The 21937-nt window shown below is 40.7% G+C and overlaps 3 protein-coding genes across 4 annotated transcripts in view; 2 read left to right on the top strand and 1 right to left on the bottom strand.

Moving 5' to 3' along the window:
* Positions 1 to 2463, top strand: part of ZFR (zinc finger RNA binding protein) — a 43868-nt gene extending 41405 nt beyond the window's left edge. For both annotated transcript variants that reach the window (XM_066988326.1, XM_066988325.1), the window contains exon 20: positions 58 to 2463. In XM_066988326.1, the coding sequence (XP_066844427.1) occupies positions 58 to 237 (180 nt within the window). In that variant the 3' untranslated portion in view covers positions 238 to 2463. The remainder of the gene's footprint in view (positions 1 to 57) is intronic.
* The window catches only part of SUB1 (SUB1 regulator of transcription), a 376115-nt gene that overhangs the window by 60608 nt on the left and 293570 nt on the right, over positions 1 to 21937 (bottom strand). The gene's annotated exons all lie outside the window — the stretch shown is intronic.
* MTMR12 (myotubularin related protein 12) overlaps positions 12848 to 21937 on the top strand; it is a 33039-nt gene continuing 23949 nt past the window's right edge. The window contains exons 1-2 of the mRNA XM_048052292.2: positions 12848 to 13037; positions 20795 to 20849. Coding sequence (XP_047908249.1) covers positions 12978 to 13037; positions 20795 to 20849 — 115 coding nt within the window. The 5' untranslated portion in view covers positions 12848 to 12977. The remainder of the gene's footprint in view (positions 13038 to 20794; positions 20850 to 21937) is intronic.

The raw sequence follows: 21937 nt of genomic DNA, 5'->3' as shown, positions 1-21937 counted from the left end.
TACTCAAAACTGACATCTGTTTCTAACTGAAATGTCCTCTTTCTATCCTTTTTGTAGTTTGCATTGAGACTCCTTGCATTCCGTCAGATACACAAAGTTTTAGGAATGGATCCATTACCGCAGATGAATCAACGCTTCAACATCCATAACAATCGTAAAAGGAGAAGGGACAGTGATGGGGTTGATGGATTTGAAGCAGAGGGAAAAAAAGACAAAAAAGATTATGATAACTTTTAAAAAAAAGTTTGTCATTTTATTCTAGGATTGAAGGTGATAAAAAGTCCATTTGTTGCCTTGCTTTTACTTCATTCATAATGTCTGTTTAAAACATCCAAAACCACCTTGGGGATTAGATTTGGAAGAGAACAATCTAGCTCTTCTGTGAGATTCTGAACATTGTAATGGATGTGCTGTATCAGACAAATTATGGATGGAAAGACTACAAATGGAAACTCTGTCATTGGGGAAAAAAATAGTTTGAGGTTTTTACCCTCATTGCATTTTCTTTAAATGTGTTGCTAACTTTAGTAAATTTTCTTTTTTTGTCCTTTTTTTATTATTAACAAGTGCGTTGTCTTATCTCGACTGTATTTAATGCAGCGTTTGTGCTTCTGTTGCTATTTGTATTTTGACATTTTATTTAGAAGTTTTGTTGTTTGCCCTTGACACTAGTTGTATAAGTTACTTTGTGTTAGATAGTATAAACTGTTCCTCTCCCTATTAATATTTCACATAACTTCTTTTTTTTGTAAAGTGAGACTGCAGGATAGTTTTTTTTTCCTAAATGTGAAGGGGTTACAACACAATTATCCTGCCATTTGAGTGCTCAGAATTAAATGTTTTTGCCAATCTTGTGGCATTTGTCTTCTTAGTGTGATATAACAGTGTAATTAAGACAGATTTGTGTTAATCTAATCAAGTTTGCCGTTAGTTGTGCATTAGCAGTATAAAAGCTAATATATACAGTATGGTCTTGCAACAGTTTTAAAGCAGCTGCATAATTGATCAAAGTTTTGCATGATGTTTTTGTTTTTGATAGAAGGGCTTTTAAAACTATAATTTTAGATTAAATGCGTAGTTCTTCGTATGATTGACTTTGTGACATAGCAAGGCCAAAAAATAACTTTCTGAATTTCTTTTCTCAACATATAAGCAGAAGCGGGCATTTCCCATTTAGGCAAGGTTAGTCATTCTTTTCAAACAACTTTGTCAATATGATATTAATGCCTCTCAGCCCTTAAAAAATAAATGTTTGTCATATCAGTGCCTGTGAGGTTATTCCTTATAGCTATTCCTGTATAAAATTTCTGTGATTTTTTTTCAATAATTCAAATTTTAAAAGTGAAGTATTACTAAGTGAAGGTTATCAAAGTAAAAACCCAGAAAATTATTTGATGTGGCCATAGTGTATGCTTATGTCTCTTTCAAAAAGCTAAATATAGCAGTGGTGTAAGTAAAGTTACATCATACTGTTGATGTATGCTCTGGTACACAGGTGTGATTTGTTGTCACAGCACTACAGTGGAATACTCGAATAAAAACTAAAATTTATTAAATGACTTAAATCCATTATACACTGGAAACTGAAGTTTCAATTACTCTGTTCAATGTGTATTACGCTTTGTTGCAAACCCATAAAACACACAGATAACATAGACTAACATTCCGGTATCTAATCACTGGCTGTATGAGAGTATCAGGCATCACAAATAACATTTGTTGTTTCTGATACAGTTTATTAAAAAAAACGTTTTGCTCCAGTTTGTGGTTGAATTTATCTTTGACCTTTTTAAATAAAATAAGTTTTGGAGTAGGGGGATACTTTTGTCTTGCAACACCCACTGCTAACAGCATGGGTCTATGGAGTGCAAATAAACTATTTTAGAAAATAGAAGGAGTCTTAAAGAAAAATGTTAATACAGTGTTCTTCAAGTATCAGAGTGCAATTTTAAAAGGAGTATTAGTGGTGAGCAAATAAAGAGAAAACATTCTCATTGTAAGAAAGATTTCTTAAATAATTTCAGTATCAGAAATACAATAATTAGTGTGTGCTTTAAAATTCCTGTTAAAAAAAAAATAAATTACACTAGTTTCTGTTGTCCAGCCTTAAGGCGTAACTTCCAAGTATGTGCTTGTTCTTAGTCTTTTTTCTTTTTTTTTTTTTTAAGAGGAGGATGTCTTGCTGCCATGGTGTCTAGTTAGCCATTACTATTTATTTTGAAAGCTACAGGTGCTATTCGTGTGGCTAGTTCAACTCCATACCAAAGTTTCTTTCCTCATAAAGCTAAAACTTGTCTATTCAGGCATGGGACCCTCAACTTTAGGATTAAAAAGGTCAAAGGTGTATTTTGGATTTCCTGTATTTTTGTTCTGCTGGCTTTTATCTCTTAACCAGTTTCTGGATCTTTTGAAATATTGTATACTTAAAGTGATTCCACATTAAATATGAAGCTGTGACCATGATTTTTGCGCTGTGTGGTGAAGAGTGAATTTCGGTTTCTTGCTGTTTTTCCTCCACATTTTAATGGGCTTTTTTAACTAGGTAACTCCTGGCTCTGGCAAAACAACATTTTAAAATGTACAGAGATAGTTTTGACTTCTAAGTATTACATTGTGTGCTTAGGGAGACAAAACTTCCGTTCTCTTTCTTTCTTTTCTCTGAAGGCTGTAAGCCAGAGTTTTCTAGCCAAAAAGGCTACAAATTAAATTTCTTCTGATAGATTATTTTGTAAATCTTCTAAAGAGTTTTTCATTATTTTTTATTCAGCGTGGTATTTCTCAGACCTTTTCAAATGAAACAGATGACAAATCTTTTGGGGGTGGGGAAGAAATCCAAGGAGTGTCATCTGTAGTATAGTGTTACCACAAAGGTTCTCACAACCAAATAAAAATCAGGCTTAAATCTGTAAGTAGCTGTTAATTTATATTCACCCATTTTGTACCGTTTTCTCATTTGGATTTATGAAAATTGCAATTGTACATATATGTTCATAGTGCTGTTTCCAATTGTTCGTTGGACTGCTTTCTGATGTTTACCTTCTGCATTTTAAGAAATGATATCCTAATAATACTTGGCAAGTTTAAAGTTCCTAACAGGGTAAGTGTTCATGATTTTTCATAGCTACCAGATTGGCAGCAGGGGATTTTTGTCGTACACAGTGCGTACTTTCCCACTTAATGTTGCCTTAACATAACAGCATTAGAAACGGTCATCTAACTAATACAATTATGTTCTTAAACTGTTTTGTAAATCCATGTCTATTAATATTTATTCTGAAGCCAGTGATTAATTAATTGAAGGACAGTTTAAAGCCTGACAGCTTTTAGAGGCTCAGCATAGCTTACGTGTATTCAGATACATTCTACATCAATCCTACTTCAAGCTGATGTCCTAAAATCCAAAGACACATAGAAGGTATCAAGAAATATCTATTAATTTTTGAAGTTTCCTACATTTGAAAATGTTAAGTTTGCAGAATGGAGTAGCTGACAAAGAGAAAATAAATCACTTATTCTACAGCAGGTTACTTCATTAAAAAGGAGATTAAAAGTCTTGTTTCTACATGATTCATAAATGTTGCTCCTTACAAAAGCCTTTTTTCTTTCCTCTTCTGCATACTGTGTCATGTTTACATCAATTGTGTGCATATGATTAGGAAGCTCTGTCCAGAATATGAGATAACTTTGTCACAGATTTAACTGCAGACATATGTTTAGAATTATCAGTAATTTGCTGGTTGTGCAAGTTAATGGTTTGCTATTAGGACAGGAAGCTGAGCTGTATTGCTGACAATGGAAGTCAGAACATTATGAGAGAGGTTAAGATGCCTGAACACAAGGGTTTAGTGCCATTTTATGTGCTCCTAGGGTATGTGGTGCTGCAAAAGGGGACAGGTTTTGCAGAAGTCTGACTGTATCAGCCAGCCCTGTATGTATAGTTTGGTATGTGACATCTAAAATGGCATTGTTTAGCTATGTATTGCACCATGTATTCATTTCCATGATATAAAAGCGTTGGTATTTTTACCTTTTTAGAGTTCGTGCCAGTGTGGTCCAGAGCATTGCCAGTATAGTCACATGAAACAGCTACACCGAGGTTGGATAATCATGGAGAAAGCACTGGCAGTAGCAATGCTGTGTGCTTGTCACAGAAGGAGGGGAAGCTCAAATGCCTGTGATAATTAAATACCATCCCAGTTTCTCCCAGTAATGATGATCATTTTTTAAAGCATCTGTTTTGTGGTTTACTTCTGCACAAGGTTTTAAGAATATGTAGGAATCATGGTCTACAGCTCCCTCACGAGGGGAACGGAGGGGCAGGCGCTGAGCTCTGCTCTCGGGGGACAGCGACAGGACCCGAGGGAAGGGCATGGAGCTGGGACAGGGGAGGGTCAGGCTGGGTGTTAGGGAAAGGTTCTGCTCCCAGAGGGTGTTTGGGCACCGGGACAGGCTGCCCACAGCAGTGGTCATGGTATTGAGCCTTCTAGAGCTCAAAAAGCATTTGGACAATGCTCTCAGATGCATGGTCTGATTTTTTGGTGGTCCTGTGTGCAGCCAGGATATGGACTTGGTGATCCTTGTGGGTTCCTTCCAACTTGGGATATTGTGTGATTCTACGAATCATTTACTTGACATTTTTTTCTTCCAAGCTATTTTAGTAACTTTTTTTAACATACAATGGCTAACTTGGTTGGATTGTGTTCTTACTGCTTAAATGGAGTAAGAAAGCTGCTCTGCCAGCACGAGAGACTAATCGTTTCTAATCATTTACAAAAAACATTTATCACCCATATAAATATTTAACCTGTACAAATGTGCACATTAATTTTCCTGTTTCTTATATTGAGCAATCAGCGTTCTGTGGCCACGTCTCAAGAATGTCACCCAACAGTCTTTTTCCAGTCCCAAGTGTATTGTTTCTGATAATGTAGCTTATTTCAAGTTCATTATGATTTTGGTGCCATTTTGCAGAAACAAGGATGTACACATATTAGCAGGAAAGGTAAGTAGGATTTTAATGAATTATAAGAAAGGGAAAAGAAACTGAGTAAAACAGTATCAGAACAGAACTTGTTAAAGGGGTCCAGTTGAAGAAATAAAATGAGGAAGGCTCTTTGCTGGAGAACTACCGATGAAAGCTAAATGAAAAATTGAAGAAAAGTGATGTCAAGTCATAAAACAGATGACAACAAATATAGATAGTGCAGGAACATGAAGAGAGAGGCTCTGTCTCATGCAGAGAGAAGGGCCAGTGCAGTTATGTGATTTGCCACCCATGCCAACTACTGCAGTGCTCCACTAAAGCATAAAAGACAAGAAGTGCCAGATTCTTGAGGAGGTTGAGAAAGAAATGGTTTAAGCTGGTTACTGCTCATGTGCTAGGACGAAAAGGGAAAGGGAAGATGAAGAGAAGGGACTGACCTTTAATGCATCCATCGTAGTTGGCAGGCAAAGCTGTACATCTGGCATTCATGCCTTGTTCTGCTACGTTTGAGTGAAGGGAGAGTCTGTGAGCAGTGCTTAAAAAAAAAATAAAATCGAAAATCAAGATGTTGCACAGCCAAAAAAAAGAGTGCAATTTTATGCAGGAAATCAACCGCCTCAGCTGGGCAGATGCTTGAAACGTGTCCGTGTGCTCTGAACAGCAGAGAGCGCTCTTGTCATTAGCAGCAGCTGCCATCTGGAAGGGGACAGTTAATTCTCACATCGCTGTGACAAGTACGAGGCAAAAACTGATCTTTCAGCTACTCCGGTGTTCCTCTCTATTGAGAAAGGGTGCACTTAAAAAAAGAAGAAAAGGCCAAAAAACACTCTCAGTGCATCAAAGTTGCCATGGCAACAAAATCCAATATAAAATCACTGCTAGAGCATAAGAAGAGATCAGTGGTTAGAAGCCCAGGCAGGACTATCTCATGAACAAATTAGAAGTAAATACTTTCTGAGGTAAAAAAAAATGAAACATTTCAGCAAGTAGGTTTGGGAGAAGAGAGATTCATTTTGTTGAGAGTCACTTTGGAGCTGCAAAGAAGAAATGAGCTCTAGAAGTTTTCCCAGGTAAAGATAGATTCATACTGAGAAAGAGGTTATAGAGGAAGACTTGAGAAAATGTGTGTCAGAAGAATCTGTCTTGCAAGTCATTTGGAACAGGAAGAGAGGCATTTTAGATGTAATTCCTGTATGAGGAGACAGCATATTTTTGCATTCTTGCAGCCATTTCTCAAGAAATGTCTTGCAGCTGTGTTTGTTGTCTGCCTCGAGTGCTGTCAGGGTTGAATTCAGGATAATGGATTCAGGATAAGCATTCCTCATATGGCAGTGGTAAATCATAAACCAGGATTCTGGATGCCTCAACTAATGTTCCCAGCATGCTCTCCATTATATCCAAAGGCATAAGATGTGCCAGTTTACAAGCTGCACAACTGATTCAGAACTCGTACGACAAGAGCAGCCAGAGCAGAAGTGTTTCCTAAGGAGCAGCAAAGCAAAATGAGAGAAAGCAAACCTGAATGACATGGGCTTGGAACAAAGCCCTCACAAGAAACTTCTACACACTCCCTCTGCTCTTTTATGTGTTCTTCCTGAGGAATAGTCCCTCTACAAATGTCACCCATGCATTACGAAAGAAAAAAAAAAGATTTAAAGTAACTAATTTCCCTGGCAAAACGTTCTGGAGTTCTGGAAGTGCAGGCAAGTGCTGGAGTCCCCAAGACAAACAGCCAGATTTCCAAATACCCATCTGACATCCAAGTGTGCCAAGCCCAGTGCAGGCATCACCACGGACATGTTTTAAGTCTAGAAAGTTTGGTCAAGAAACTTTCCACATGCCTAGAACAGAAAACCACAGTAATTCCAGAGAAAAGTGTTCTAGCAAATGGAAGACAGTTGCTAACATGGAAGAATTTAGGGTTTAGCAGATTTCTTTTACAAGATCTACTTCTTTTTAAATGGTTTGCTCCTTCAAAGATTCATTTTCCTAGCAATATAAAAGTTTACAGTGCTTAGACAAAGGTCATTTTGGAGTCAGGGACAAAAATGGGAAGCTAGATCCAGCCCCTAGACTCACATTTGTGTTTTACCATTAGTTTCTGCTAAAAGACACATAGCTTTCCTTAATGGGTGAGTTCATGCCTGTTTCTTAATTTATCCATGTTGGCATTTTTAGTTACAGCAACTATATGGGAACTGGGGACGACAGCAGGAGTGTTGGGCTGGATGGCTTCTGTCAATACCCAAGATACACGATTACTGTGAGTCACACATACATTTTTCATTAGGAAATCACAGCCAAGAATATGTCAAGGGCTTAGTAGGCAAATTAAAACAATCACGTTTTGCTTCAGTCATGCACTACATACAATTTTTACTGATGAAGTAGAAAATGGAAGAGACAGGACATTGCTAGCACAAGCTTCAACTCTGTATCTGCTTCACAAAGAGAAGAGGCTGCTGTCTAGAGCAAACACTGAATATTTCTCCCTGCTGGTGCACTGGAACCTGCCTGTCCTGTCTGACTCAGATGCCGGACGGTTCTCTCTGACTTCTCCCAGAGCGAGACCACTCATAGCCAGCAGGAAGAGTACTGCAAGGAACAGCTATTTAGCTAGATGGACCACATTCTCACCTGGTGATGGATAGCTAGAAATCTTCCCCAGGAACTTCCTGTCCGCATTATATTTGGAGAAGTTACTTGGGTGGAAAGAACCTGGGCTGCCTGGTAACTCCAGCAAGGACTCCTTGGCAGCTTTTTCCACCACCCAGCTCAGGGACAGGCATCCAGACTGGGAGCTGAATATTTCTTTCCTTACCTGGGGTTCATTCCAAGGCAGAAGAACAGATTCAGGCTCTTTGCTGCCAGCAGAACCGTATCTACATTTATCTTTCTTGTTTTCTAACAATCCTTAGCAGGCCACTTTGCCTGCAGGTTGAGAAAAAACAATGTTGGGAGGTGAGCCCTGATGTAACTGCCTCTCATCCAGTCCTGGCATAGGCTTGCTCCTGATGAGGGTGGGCCTTGGCTCACCCTTCATGCATGGTTAGAGAGAAGTCTGCAGCTTGATGTAATTTGGATTCAGAGCCTTTGGAGAATAAAACAGAGGTATACCACACAACAAAGATGACTCAGCATGCCCAAGTAACTGTGTTTGCTTTCAAGAGAGCTAAAAAAAGGTGGAGAACTTCCCTTGCTCCTGTGGTTTTTGTTTCTGATGCACATGCTTCCTTGGGTGATTAGAGATATTAGTTACTTCCTCCTCTCCCACTTAAAGCTAAGAAAAGGAGGTGGTTCTGCTAATAGAAGTGAAGTACTTTGTTCCCTCAATTTTCACAGCTCTCACAGCAATATTCTGCTTTCTATTCTCAAGTTTAAAACATGAAATTCCCAAGTACGTCTCCATGATTCCAGTAAACACTCTGCTTCAGGGTGCGTTCTCAGCAGTGAATGCCTCTGTCCTACTCTTCATTATGTTGTTGTTAATAAAGTCTTGCTTTTTTTTTTTTTTTTTTGGCAGATGAACCCCAAGTGGCACGCAAACCTGGTAACTGAGGGGAGGCTCTCGTGGCGTCTCTCTACTGCCTTTTAATACCTGGCTTGACACTTGACCAGGGCTTAAAAATCTCAGTTTCTTCAGTGGGCTCTGGAAGGCCCTTGTAAAGCAAAAACATTTGGCAATTAGGGGATGGACGCAAAATTGTAATGGCCTGCATCACTAGGGCTGAAGGAACTGCTGTTTCCCATCCGAGTCATGACGAATGGCCATGTGGGACCTCCCAGACAGTTTCACTTCAGAAGTTAAAATGCATCTCTTCAGCCACCTTCAGAGAGGAACTGGGCACATCCTGCCCCAGGGCTGAGTCACAGGATGGTGCAGGAGTCACAGCAGGAGGGGTCTGCTGAGGAAAGCTGCTACAGAGCTGCTTTACCTTTACTGGGGAATTTTTTTTCCATGGTCTGCGTAGTGTCACCCCTCAGACATGCACACACAACCCTCCCCAGAGAAATTAGGTTCTCCCAACAATGAATAGAAAACGCTACTTAAAAATTTAAGTACACAATGCAGCCAGTGGAGAAAGCAAGTGCAACAAAAGGAAAACACAAAAGATTAATATAGGAGGACAGCATTACACAATCTCTGACCATATGCTTAGTACCTGAGAGTAAAAACAAGAGCTCCGAGCTCTGAATGTTACCTTGAAGTTCACTACAAAGGTGCCAGACTGTGAATGAAGAAATCTGAACCAAGTTTGGAAACTAACTCCCAAAGGGCATCTGAGAGCACCTGCAGATGAAACTGTCAATCCAGCACTAAAGCCGTTGTCTTGGAGTCTTCTTTCATCTGCTTCTTGTTTTTATAGAACTGTCTCAATTTATATAAAGCTAAGACTTTTAATATGAAATTGTCTTAACCTGTGTAAAGCAGAGACAGCTGCTGGTTGTTTATGGGCAGACTGATTTGCTGACCTTTACCCACAGGACATGGCAGTACATTTCTCATTTCCATTTTTTTTTTCTTCTGGTAATTTCCAGTAATCTGATATCCAATTTAGGCTTAAGTCTTCTACATTTCAAGCATACTGCTTTCAACTACTTTAATGTGGTCTCATACCTTTTAATATAATAAGCTATGAGTTATTTAATTCAGCAATGCAAATAGGGAGTATCAGACCCACCGCGGCTGATCCCTGGATACTCAGAGTAAATAAAACACTTTTGGGATACCTCCTACCTCCTAAGCATGCATGGCCATCTGTGATGCTCTGGGGAGTATCAGCCCAATTATACCTTAGAAGTATCCAGATTTCTACACCTAAGGGCAATTTCTCTGGTAGTGCCCAGACAGGAGTAAAACAAGAAAAGTCTTACAATTCTATCTGGGTAGCTTTTCTGGAAGAAAGAAGAGGATCAGGAAACGTTCACAAATAGGAGCTTTGTCTTTGTGAGTTTCTCCTTCCAGCTGCCACTTCAAAATCTTTACCTGTGTCACCACTGAAAGTGCAGTCTCCAGGAAGCAGTCTCCAGATCTGGATCCAGCCCTGGTGAGGGCTCCAAGGGGCAGCACAGCCACAGAGTCCTGCCAGTGACTTCCCACCCTGGAACAGAAGCTCTGCATTCCTCTGTGCCTTTGCAGGTCTACAGTAGGGCAAAGCATCCCTCTGTTTTCTTCAAAATAAGGAAATAAGCAGAGATTCAGATGTAGTCATGGATTTTACTGCTCACTTTGTTAAACCTGCCCAACCTAGAAAGTCTGTGGGGAACTGGGAGGAGACCTGTGTCTCCATGAACGTGCACAAAGAGTGGGTCCCAAGCTGGACTCCTCTCTGAATCTCCTTCCTTGGAGTCCTGAAGAATGACGGCAAGGCAGTTCTGCCATCACAAACAATTCAATTAATAGATCTTTGACTTGACTCCAGATCCGATTTGGCAGGAGGCAAACATTCAGACCCTTCCCAAGAGAGGACATGTCTCCCAGCAGAAGTGTTGCCACAACACCAGTTTTAAACACCCAGAGGCTACTAACTCAGCCTGCGGGTGGGCTTGGCTCACAGATCAGCAGAAAGGCTGAAATGTGGCATAAAGTCGTATTCGGTGATCTTTGCCAACTGCACTCCAGCCAGTGCCTGGGATAATGCCTTATCCAGGCTGTGTGGGACCCACAAAGCCAAGGCAACCCTGACAAGGACGGAGGAAAAGAAAACAGGAGATACGATTTTTTGTAGCTAAGAAGATCTCTGAAAGAGAACTGATAGGAAAGCTGCAGATGGCTCCTTTGTGGCTCCCCTCCATCAGCTGCTCCACCGATCCCTGGGCACAGCTGGGAATTCACCCCAAGGAATTACTCAAATTCATGGCATGTAAGTTTTTTAAACAAAGTAATCTCTGTCCATGGGAAGAGGGGAGCTGGTCTGTGAGTTTCCCTCCTGCAGATAGCTTTAGAGGTAAATACTGCGATTATATTTTTAGAAGGAATGCAAAATATCAGGAGCAGGTTTTAAAAAAAATAATAAAATGAGGGCAATGAAATACCGGATGTTCTTCACCCACTGTGGACAAGCTAGAATTCAACTCTATATGAAGTTTTACTCACCCATATTTGCATGACTGTCATTGACATGCATCCAAATTTGAATTAATTTAAATGACAGGATTGATATGCTCACTTTTATCATAAAATGGACTGAAAGTTGGTGGAAGCACAGAACTAGACTTGCAATTTGGGAGTTACATGGGATGACAGACAGCAAGAATACACCACCCCAGGAACTGGCTTTGGCTTTTGTGAATACTCCACACAGATCCTGCAGATTTTGAGAGAAAGGGAGAAGACAGTGCACAGAGGTCCTCCGGGGGAGGTGAAAAGGAATGGAACCCCTGGTGCCCTGTAGTTTGTTGGGGTGCAGTGACTTTGGCTGGCAGCTGGCCTTTTCAGACATGTATGAACTTTCCTGAGGGAAGTTACCTTGCCTGCCTTAACAGCTTTGTTTCTTCCATTCTAAAAACATGAAAACCTTCACCAATGACAGCAGGATCTAAATCTGGCCCTCAAACTACTGGAAAAGAGCTTCAAATCTCTTCTGCAGCGGGTTCTGCCTAGCACAGTGGAGTCCTGGGGAGCAAGCCCCCAGACAGAGCACTCCTGCTTGCCCCCATCCTCCTCTTCCAAACATCCCCTGCTTATTATTTGGGGGGTGGACACGGGGCTGTGGGGCTATTTGGCTGATGTAAAGTAGTGGCCACATTCCGATTTTTTGGATGCTGGGCTTTTTTTGATGAGATGTTGAAGAATGAATTCCCATGTGCTCTGTGGGAATTAAAGCTCCTTTTGCACTTTCCATCTGAGTTAAGACTCTGGCCCAGTGTCAAAACATCCCTTCCATATGTGCTATGCCATTAAACAGCTGTTTTTTGCCTTAGGCTGCTGTAAAGTCAGGGAGTGCTTTGAGGTAACCCTGCGATTGCCACTGTAATTCCCAACCCTTATTTTTTTATATATATATATAATATTATCCTCTTACTTTGCATATATCCCAGTTTTTCCCTCCCCCTGGACTTACACCAACCAGTGTAATTTCACGGGCCATGCAGCCGAGAGCAGATGCAGCGCAGAGGAATGGGGTGGGAGCAGCTGTGGGGAGAAACACGAGAGCGTGGGATGACGCAGCAGGGCAGCCCTTGTTGTGAAACTGCTAATGAAACCTAGCCTCCGAGTTTTCTGGGGTTTGGGGTGGTTTTTTATTCATTCATTTATTTATTTATTTATAGGCAGAAGGCGGTTAAATCCAAAGGGCTGCTCATTCTTTGCGCTTGGGCTGAAGCAAGGGGAATTAATTTCCTTCTGAATTGCAAGTCACTACATTTTAGCTCTATAAATGCTGTCTCAGGACTGCATGCACTTCTTTTTCCTTTACTTTTTGCACACCCGGGCTTGGGGTAGATAAAGAGAAGTACTACAGCAAAAGCAGTGGGAGGAAATGAGACGTGCTTATCGTTAATATTTCATATGTTGTGGTGTTTTTTATTTCAAATAAAACCTTTTGATGCTCACGTCCTACAGCCTAGTGACACTTGTAAAGCATGCTTTATTTTGGGGGGGAAAAAAAAATTTCCATAAAGTCTACCCCGCATGCAAATCTCCGCCTGAGCAGCTCTTGTTTCAGCGGCGGGGCAGCCCGCCCCGCTCACACACCGCACCTCAGCCTCCACCAGCACCCGAGCAGCCAGGGGTTAATTAACAGCGCTAATTACCCGCTGCGCAAAGGCGGCACCGACGCGGGCCTTCAGCAATAGGAGGAGGGCGCGCCCGTGACTGATGGCGGCGGTGCCCAGTGAGGGCGGGCGGGGCGGGGAGGCGGTGCCTCACAAAATGGCCGGCGGGGGCGGTTACGTGCGCCGGATGCCGCCGCTGCTGCCGCGGACCCGCTGAGGAGAAGCCCTGGGGAGTGGCGGCGCCGCCGGCTTCTGGGGCGGTTGGGCGGCCGGAGCCATGTTGAGCAGCGGGGCCAAGGCGGCTAAGCCGTCCTTCGTGTCCTACATCAGCCCAGAGGTGCGGGGCGGAGCGGGGCTGCCGGGTCCCCGCAGCGGCGGGGAGAGCGGGTCGGGGGCTGTGAGGGGCTGAGGGGGCTACGCGGGGTTGTGGGGGTCCTGCGTGGGACTGTGGGGTCTCCTTGGGGTGTCTTCCCTCAGTCCCCTTTCTTACAGAGCCTTCTGTGGGTGCTTTGGCTCGAGTGGCTCTAGGTCTGTTCACTGAGGGTGTATTGTCAGTGCTGTTAGCTCAGCGCTGTGGTTGGGCTATGTTCGTTCTTATAGCCGGCAAATAACAGTTGTCCGGGAAGGTTAATTTTCGTGAAAACTAGCTGTTTGTCCTTGTGTTTTTTGTTCTTCCTTCAGGATTCTTTGTAATCTGTGCCACAGTGATTCTTCTCAGCTTCTATCCCTATCCTCGTGATAACTACAGGAAAATATTTTTGTTATCTTGTTAATTAGTACTGGGTTTATCACTGACAGAACCTTGAAGAATCTACTGTTTTATTTTTCAATGTCTCTGAAACACCCATGCGTTTATTACAGCCTGTTCAAGGCAACTGTGCTGTTTAAAGCTTATTTTCTTATTAGTGGTAGCAATTTTGTTTTTATAGTCTTCTCTTTCTTTTTCAGCCTGATGACCTGTAGTCTTGTCATTTTACTTCAAAAGCTTTCTATCTTCTTTCTATACTCTCTGGTGAAAAGGGATATAAAGAATAGGTACAAAGATTTCTTGAGTCTGTGAATAAATCCATGTGAAGTCAGTCTTGCATTTTAGGAAGGTGTTTACATAGTACAAACACACAAAAATCTTTATGCTCTGAAAACTGAATTTTTATGAAGGTAGGAGCTTCAGTTGTTGGACTTACTGAAAGATATTTCACCACTAAAACAAGCATGCTGGATGATCAAACTTGACTGAAGAAAACAGCCAGCAGGAGAAGTTGCAAGTCAAACATATGTAGTATGGTAAGGCACCAAACAATAAAGAGTGCTTTAACATGATGGTAACTACTGTAGTGCAACTCCTCAGGTCTTGATGGCTGCAGGAACAATAATGAAGGCACTTAAATTGGAAGATGAAGTTCTTAGTGAAATATCCTGATGTAGCAGAGCTTGCCCTCATGTGCTTTTTATTTGTTCCTGTTGCTTTTAATCATCTCCCTGATGCACTTATGTTTAAGAAGTTCATTGGCTATTGCAGTGGAAGCTTTGAAATACAGCCATGACTTCTGCCACAAAACTACCATCTTTTTGCAGTGCCAAAAAGCTCCTTGAAACTGAGGTCAGATGCTGGTAGCAACTAAAGCAAGTTTAACTCATTGCCCTGTCAGGCACTGCTGCCTTTCTGACAACCTATAATTGCCTTATGGTATGGTTGCACAGGAAGCTGAAGACTTGAGTGGTTCTTACAAGGATCAGAAATACAACTTTAGAGATATGGTGAAACCTGTTGAGGTTATTTGGGGATCTGGAAAAGCATGGTAGCTATGCTAAAATAAGCAGAAGTGATTATCTGTCAAGGAACTGTATTCTGTGTAAACATGAGAACCGCCTCCTGAACACAAATTTTCTGTTTTAACTGCCATTTAGTTGAGTTTTAAAACTGGGACTGGATTGGTAGAACAGTGGAAATACTTCAGTCCTCTTAGTTTGGTCAGCTGGTAACTGTCATCAAGGTAATGTAATTGCCATGCTAGGGCAGATGTTAGATAGCCTGCTTCTTTCAGTAGTAGATGCTCAGGGAAGTACATGCGTGACAGATGTGTTTAGTGTGGTCCTTCCTCTGGTAGACTCTGTCAGAAGGTGAGAAAGTGCAGTTCAGGGTCTTTGAGAGCTTAAGGATATATCGAGATAGAATCTGAGTTCGTGGTGGGCTTGTCTGTGAACGTATGGGGCTTTGCCTTGTCTCTCTTTATGCTTCTGATTTGTAACAGGACTTTCTGTCACCCCCGATGCAATACAGAGCAATATAGTAGTGTTCTAGTATAGTCCTTCATGTTGCAACTTTCAGATTCATTGGGCTTATCCTCATTTGCCTAGAAAGTTGTTTGAGACCTTGCTCTAGGTTAAGGGAGCCCTGCAAAAAGAAAATGCAGCAGGCAGAGCTGAGTTTTGTTCTAGCCCTGGCTTGTTTAGTCTCCGTTCCTCACACCTGAGGGACACATGACGTAGTGTTCAATAAAATCAAGTTACCTTTAAAATGCATTTGGTTTTTGTTTGAATATGAAGAAAAACAGGAATTCAGTTCCTGTTAATAACATATGGCAAGATGGAAGTAAGGTATGAACAGAAAATGCAATTTATTAAGGAACTGATGTGGCTTCCGCTGTGTTTCCCAGGATGTCTGGAGAAGTGGAGTTTTTGACAACTGACTAAATATAACCTAGTTATGCTCTGCTATATGGAACCACAGATCAATCACAGGTCTGTTGAGAGTGAGCCCATAGGATGTTGATATTAATGACACACTTCCCCTCAGGACAGACTTGGCTACCCCGCAGGAAATGGGGTGAGCACTAGGGTATGAGAGTCAATGTTTTGACATGTCTGATCACAGGCTAGGACTGTTTGTCTATAGAGACACAGAAACCGGGACCAGTGAATGATTTCAGGTTTTCTAACTTTAAAATTTCAGAACGGAAAAGCCTTGCAAGGTTAACAAGCTGGATCATGCTTTTCCATAAAAATCTCAATTTGAATAAAGATTGTGGTGTCAAATTTGGTTTGAAGCTTACTGTTTATTTTTGTGTGCATTCTGAAGTTAAATCCTTCACGTTACTCCTTATAGGATATTAGTTCTTATATTTATCCTTAAATTTAAAACAAACAAAATTGTTTCTTGCTTGTAAATCCTGTGATGCTCTTCTATATAATTTCAGAACAGCTGTAATGGTGCCGAGTGGTTGCTTTGCCTGGTCAGAGCTCTGTGAATGGGTATGTGTGTGGAGTCAAAGCAGGATTTGAACGAGGTGCCAGCTGCTGCTTATTTATTAAATGCAGAATGTGTCCTGTGTGGAATGTGGGTGGAAGTTAAGTAGCCCATGAAAATATGGTCTCCCACAAATACTTGTTCCCTGTAAATCTTGGCACTGTATTATGCGTTTTGATGCTCAGTTTGAATTAGTAGTGGAGGTGAAGCATGGTGTAAGGAGTAAAACTTGGTGAAGTGGGCAGCTGGGCTCTGAATTGACGTGGGGGAAGCCAGGCGCTGAAGTCAGAGGAGATGAAGAGAACAATGTAAGGAAAGAGGAAAGGATAAAAGATGAAACAGCCATGGAAAACATGTGCTATGATCTAATGGGCTATTGGATAATGGAGCTGTGGAAGGAAGGAAAACAGGTGTTTAGAGATTATTTTCAGTGTTGTTACTTTAATTAAAATATAGTAAGTATCTCCCCTGGATTTTACAGAATACAGCATGGGATTAGGTTTGCTTGATCAAGGAAGTCAATCAGAAAATACCAAGCATGGATTCTGGTTTGTTTCTGAATGCTCTGTATGTGCTAAGTGTGTTTACAGTATTGTTTTTTTCATGAAATTCCAGTAGAGCTGTTAGACATTAATTTGATTTATTTTACTCAGAAATAGCACATTCACTTGTTTAGCACAGTAACTTGCAAGTATTTCATTATACGGTTTAACTTTACAACTGAAAGACAGCGTTCTTAACTATACGTTTCTCAGCCCTTTCAGCCTTAGAGTAAACCATAATCAACACAAAGTTCACAGCAAGCCTCAGCATAATGTAGAGCTTTTCTGTGGAGTGATTACTTGTGAAAGCTACATAATACTAAAATATTTTGCGTTCTCACAGCACTATCTGCTGTCAGCCTTGAAAGAACAGCTGTTTCAGCCAGTGTTCTTGAAACCCTGGAAGTGATAACTGGTTCCTTCGTGACTTGAATCTAGTAACTGTTGTTTTCCCCAGCATGTTTACTAAAATTTTTCTTTCCACTGCTGGAATTACCTCTAGCAAAGATGTCTGGCTATGGGCAAGTGGAAACGTCACTGTGGGGTAAGGTAGGTTCAGAGCTTACAGCATGTAATTTGCTGTAGCAGACCACATATATGGTTCTGTCTGCCACGATGAGCAATACCCTGTATCATAAGGCTTCTATATGTATTTCGCAAATTTTCCAAAGAAATTCTAAATTTCCCAACAAAATCAGAGTAATCTGGATGCAAGCATTCAGGGAATGTTTCCCACTTTTTCCCCTTTTTTGTCCACAGTTTATTTCCCTGTGGAGTGGGAGGTGAGGAATTGCTGTCAGTTGTGGTGAGTCTCCAGGATGCAGAACAGGATGTGGGATCCCTCTCCTGCCCAAACTGTTAGGACCCTGTTAATACAGCATAACAGCTGCTTGACCTTACTGCCTTAAGCTTGATGTTTGTGGCTTTTTTATGCTTCAGCAAAAAAGCCATCTCCCCAGACAGACCTGGGGAATACCCTGTAGCCCCTCTGCAATATTTTCTTCAGAGAGCGAGCTGAATGCAGTCCTTGGGTATTGCAAACTGCGGTCGTTCCTTGTACTTGGGTAAATCCCTGGGCTGTCTAAGTATTATTCAGAATAGAAGAGGTGAGCATTTCCTTAAGAAAACTGTGTTCTTGATTATTTGCTGCTCTTGAAGCAGAGAATCCGCACAGTGTGGTGCCCCTGTCCTGGGCACTTCAGGGTTGTTGTAGTGCTGTGCTGTGCTCTGCTCAGCTGAGGTTGGCTTGGACTAATGAGAAGGATGGTACATAACAAATTGGTATGGTGTGACATGCTTTCAGCCTGCAGTTTCTGTATGAATGGGTACTCTGTACTGTTATAATGGATAACTATAAGGTGTTGATATGTTGCCTCTTGCTGTTTACTCAGATAACCTGGAAAAAGGCATGTAGTATGTGGTTAAGTGTGGGAAGCATCTCAAAGTAAGAAGCTTCTAAAGCCTCCAGTAAAGCAGAAGTCTTTGTTTCTGTAATTTTTGGGGCAATCCATACTTCCTGCATGGTGTCATCTAGGTATCTGCTTAGATAGCCCTGATAATAGGGTTTCTGTGTTATTTCTTGAGTAAGAAGTACAAAGATGCTGCTTGGGGCACTCAGAATGAGGAACTCCAGGTGAAGAAACATCTTTCTAGAGGTGTCTGACTTCCAGTGGTCATATACAGAAACTGTTTGCGTCCTTAATTTCAGCAAATGGACAAAGGGTGAAATTCCCTGAGGCCTGAGCAGATTTAGCAGCTTGTTGAAGGGGAAAAGACCTGCTTCTGATGCTTCCCTTGCTCTTGTTTCTATGCTCCTCTCCTGTCCATGAGCCAGTTCTGCCAACAATAAGCAGTAACAGAAAACCAAGCATAGCAGAAGTAAAGACTTTCCAGCTGATCTTATGACCTGTGAATTACTTCACCAAGTAGGTGCACAAACCTGTGAGTAAGGGGAGGCAGGGGTATAAACTTCATGCCTGTGATTAAGGCAATGTTGAGGAGAAAGGACTGACTTAAGTGCCTGTTATCTAAGATCTGTATTGTCCCAAAGTGATATCCACTAGAAAAATAAAGTTGAAACTGAGAAGAAAGACTAGCTAAACTTCTGGGTTCCTACACAGCTTGCACTGATTCCTGGTGAGTTAACAGCTTTTCTTTATAGAAGTATTTGCTTTCTCTCTTAAAAAGAACAAATATGAAAAAGAAACATTACTAGAATTTAACATTTTAATAGCCTTCCTTGAAAATGATTGAGGCAGAATGGATTAATCAGCAGAGTTCATCTGTTCGTTGTTTGCATTCTAGCCATCCCTAGTGCGTATGTATGAAAACCGTCTTTAAAATATCTGTGCTTTTATTATGGGAATGCATGTGTTGACTCTGAAATAGAGCTTACTTCTAGAGGCTCAGTGGTTGGAAGCTGTTGTGTAGGAGTTCTGCCTGCAGTAAGTACTTCAGTTTGTTTTTTTTGTCAACAAATAGTGAAATTGGATTTTTAAAATCTTAGCTCTGGTACATGTTTGACTGAAGTCTCTGTTTTGCTGTGATGCCATGTAATTAAAATTCTCACTGCTTTCAGAAGACAGCCAATTTACCCTCTAACCACTTTTATCATACAGGCAAGTTATTTTGAACCTGTTATAAAAGCTTCATTGCACTTCAAAAAAGATAGATGTAAGCTCAAAGGACTTCTTTGGGGTCAGTTATGTTTTTGGTCTACTTCTCTCACAGCACCAACACAGTGATGCTCATATCTGTAAGAGCAAAATTTAAGCTATTGGTATATACGCAGAAGTTATTAACATGCCTGATGAGATCTCTCAAAGCAAAGGCTAATGGGGAAGACACCTAGTTAGTATATTACTTTACTGTTCTATAGCAGTAATTGTTGGCATATAGTTTGTAAGGGAACAGTGCCGCATTTGGTTGTGCATAAACAGTGATGACAGAAGGCATGGCTATACAGACACTAGGCAACCCAACATTTAGCTTAGAGGCACTGGTGGTGAAGACACAACACTGGGAAAACTCATATTTCTTCTCTGAATGCAGCAGTGTTCTGCCTGAGCCATATTTGTATAATTTTTTTAGCTTGCAAACGTGAACTTTGATTAAAAATGACTTGTACAAGATCCAGACTTAGGAGTCAAAGGCCACAAAGTGTGTTGTATTTTCTGTGTTAGCTGCCACCTATGGTTAGAGATTTTTCTTCATGACACCACCACTTTTGTTTTTTGTGAACCTTTACCACTGTCAGCCTGCCTTGAAAGCCTCTGCTGCTCTTATGACAGTTTCCTGGTGTTTCTAATTTTGCTATGCCTCCTTAAAGCTTTGTTTTGGGTCTTCTGAGCTTTTAGAGCAAGTGTTTATATGAATGGCAAAGGGAGACTATTTTTATGCTCTCAGGGGCTTTTTTTCTGTGTTTAATCCAGCAAAACTGCTTATGTCTCCTGATTGCTTGCCTTGATTTGCAAAATCTGACTCTGGATGCTGGTCACAAACTAAAATTAGTTTGCTGTGGCTCCCGGGGGGTTTCCCATTAACTAATAGCCTTCCATAAAGACTCCAATGCGTGTGAAGTGACTCTGGCTGCAGGAGGAAGTTCTGATGGGCTGAGCAGGAAGGGTGTAGTATGTCCTCTGCCTTAATTGTCTTTCAGCTGGAGATTTTTAGCCCAACTGTCAGCACCTTAAGGATAGAATAAGTGATACTGAGAGTTGAGTAGATCTGTTCAATGCAATTTGAGTCCAAACTAAAGGATATCCTATGACTTGTTTTGCCTCTTGGCTCTGGGATTCTGAAATCCCTTTCTCTGTAATTTTAGTAGTACTGTTCAAGTGACTGACTTTGTTTGCAGTAGTGCATATAAGAAAAGTAGAAATGGGTAGTGAAGGATGAAGCACGGAAAAATCACAAAGGGTGCATTAGAAACAAATACTTAGTCATGTGGAGAAGCTTTTGAATGAACTCTGGGAGATGATGTAACGCATCAGGTTTACGCATACCCTGTACCGAAAGATTGTGAATAGTGTTAGTAATGCTTTGTTTTTGTCTGTTCCTTGTGCAAGTAATACATTTCCTTTTTTGTGTTTCTAACTGACGCTGTGGGTGTCAACCTAACTTATCTAGCTAGTAGACCACTTACCTTAAAAGGAAGAGTGTACTGCAAACTTTTTGTCCTTAATTTGGAAGTATTCTCAATAATTTTCCTATTAGCTAGGATGTGAGGAATTTAAGAGAAGGTGCAGTCACAGCATATATTACAGATATGATCTTGCAAAGAAGTAATTACTCTTCTCTTTCTAGGAGATACAGATAAAGGAACCCATAGAAAAGGAAGTAAATCCTCATTTATTACCAGGTAACTTGTATATTTAGAATTATATAATTTACATTTTTATTATTTATAAAGATTCTTACTTGCATACAGTAAACACCCAAGTGACATCTCTGTCTAGAGTAGTAAAATAGAGGTTTGGGAGTAACCACCCACGCAGGTTGAATGTTTTAAGTATCTGTATCTGCGTGGACTACTGAAAAAATATAAAAACTGGATTTTTTTATAGAGGACAGTATCTTCAGGTAAAGCTGCATGTGGCAAATTGTCCATACTTTAGTTTGTCCTGTTTCTTAAAGGTGGCTTTGCCTTTTGTCCTGGAACCAAAGAACAAGAACTAGTGGAGACGAAACTTCTAGTTGCTTTGCTTCTAGTTTGAGCTGTTCAGGCCTTTCAATGCTTCATTCACTGTTAAGATTTTTTTGTTAAATTTACAATTATTTCTCTTAAAATACTGTGTTTTCCAAGGTCAGGAAAGATGAGGTTGCTAACATAATGTACAAATAAAAGCTCAGAATAAATTAGTGTTGTTCTGTCAGATTTCTGTACTTTCTAGAAACAACTAGTCTGACTGTTCATATCTATTAAAACCTGTCTTTATTTTTTTAAAATTGAAATTCAGTTCCTGCTAATTTGAATAGTAAAATTTAATTGACCATTATTTGTATAAACTTGTTTGAGAAACTTAAGGTAGTGCTAGGACGTATAAAATCAGCAACATCTCCAGCCAAAGCTACAAAAACTATGATGAGTTTGTAATAATTAACTCAAATGTTTCAGTATGTTAAGAGTTTAGCAGTGTGGAAAGCTGGAACAGTTTTCAAATTGTTCATTGACTATATTAACTGTTCTTTACTGGGATTTGGGTTTTTCAGGTATAAGTTTGCATGGTAGCTCTTTGCTACTGCATGGATTATTCTTCTATCAGTTAGTTGGCCATGATAGAGATGCTTCTGGATACAGAACTCCTAAATGTGTTCAGTTGAACAGTGTTCAGTCCATCCTTTGAAATCTTAATGACAACCTGGGAAGCTCTCTGAGCACTTATTCCAGGAGCTGCATCTTAATCTTTGCCTAACAATGATGAATTATCTTCAGGCAAGCAGTTACAA

The sequence above is a fragment of the Anser cygnoides genome, chromosome Z, assembly GCF_040182565.1.
Source record: "Anser cygnoides isolate HZ-2024a breed goose chromosome Z, Taihu_goose_T2T_genome, whole genome shotgun sequence".
Classification (NCBI taxonomy): domain Eukaryota; kingdom Metazoa; phylum Chordata; class Aves; order Anseriformes; family Anatidae; genus Anser; species Anser cygnoides.
This window is presented reverse-complemented; position numbering and strand designations above follow the sequence as displayed.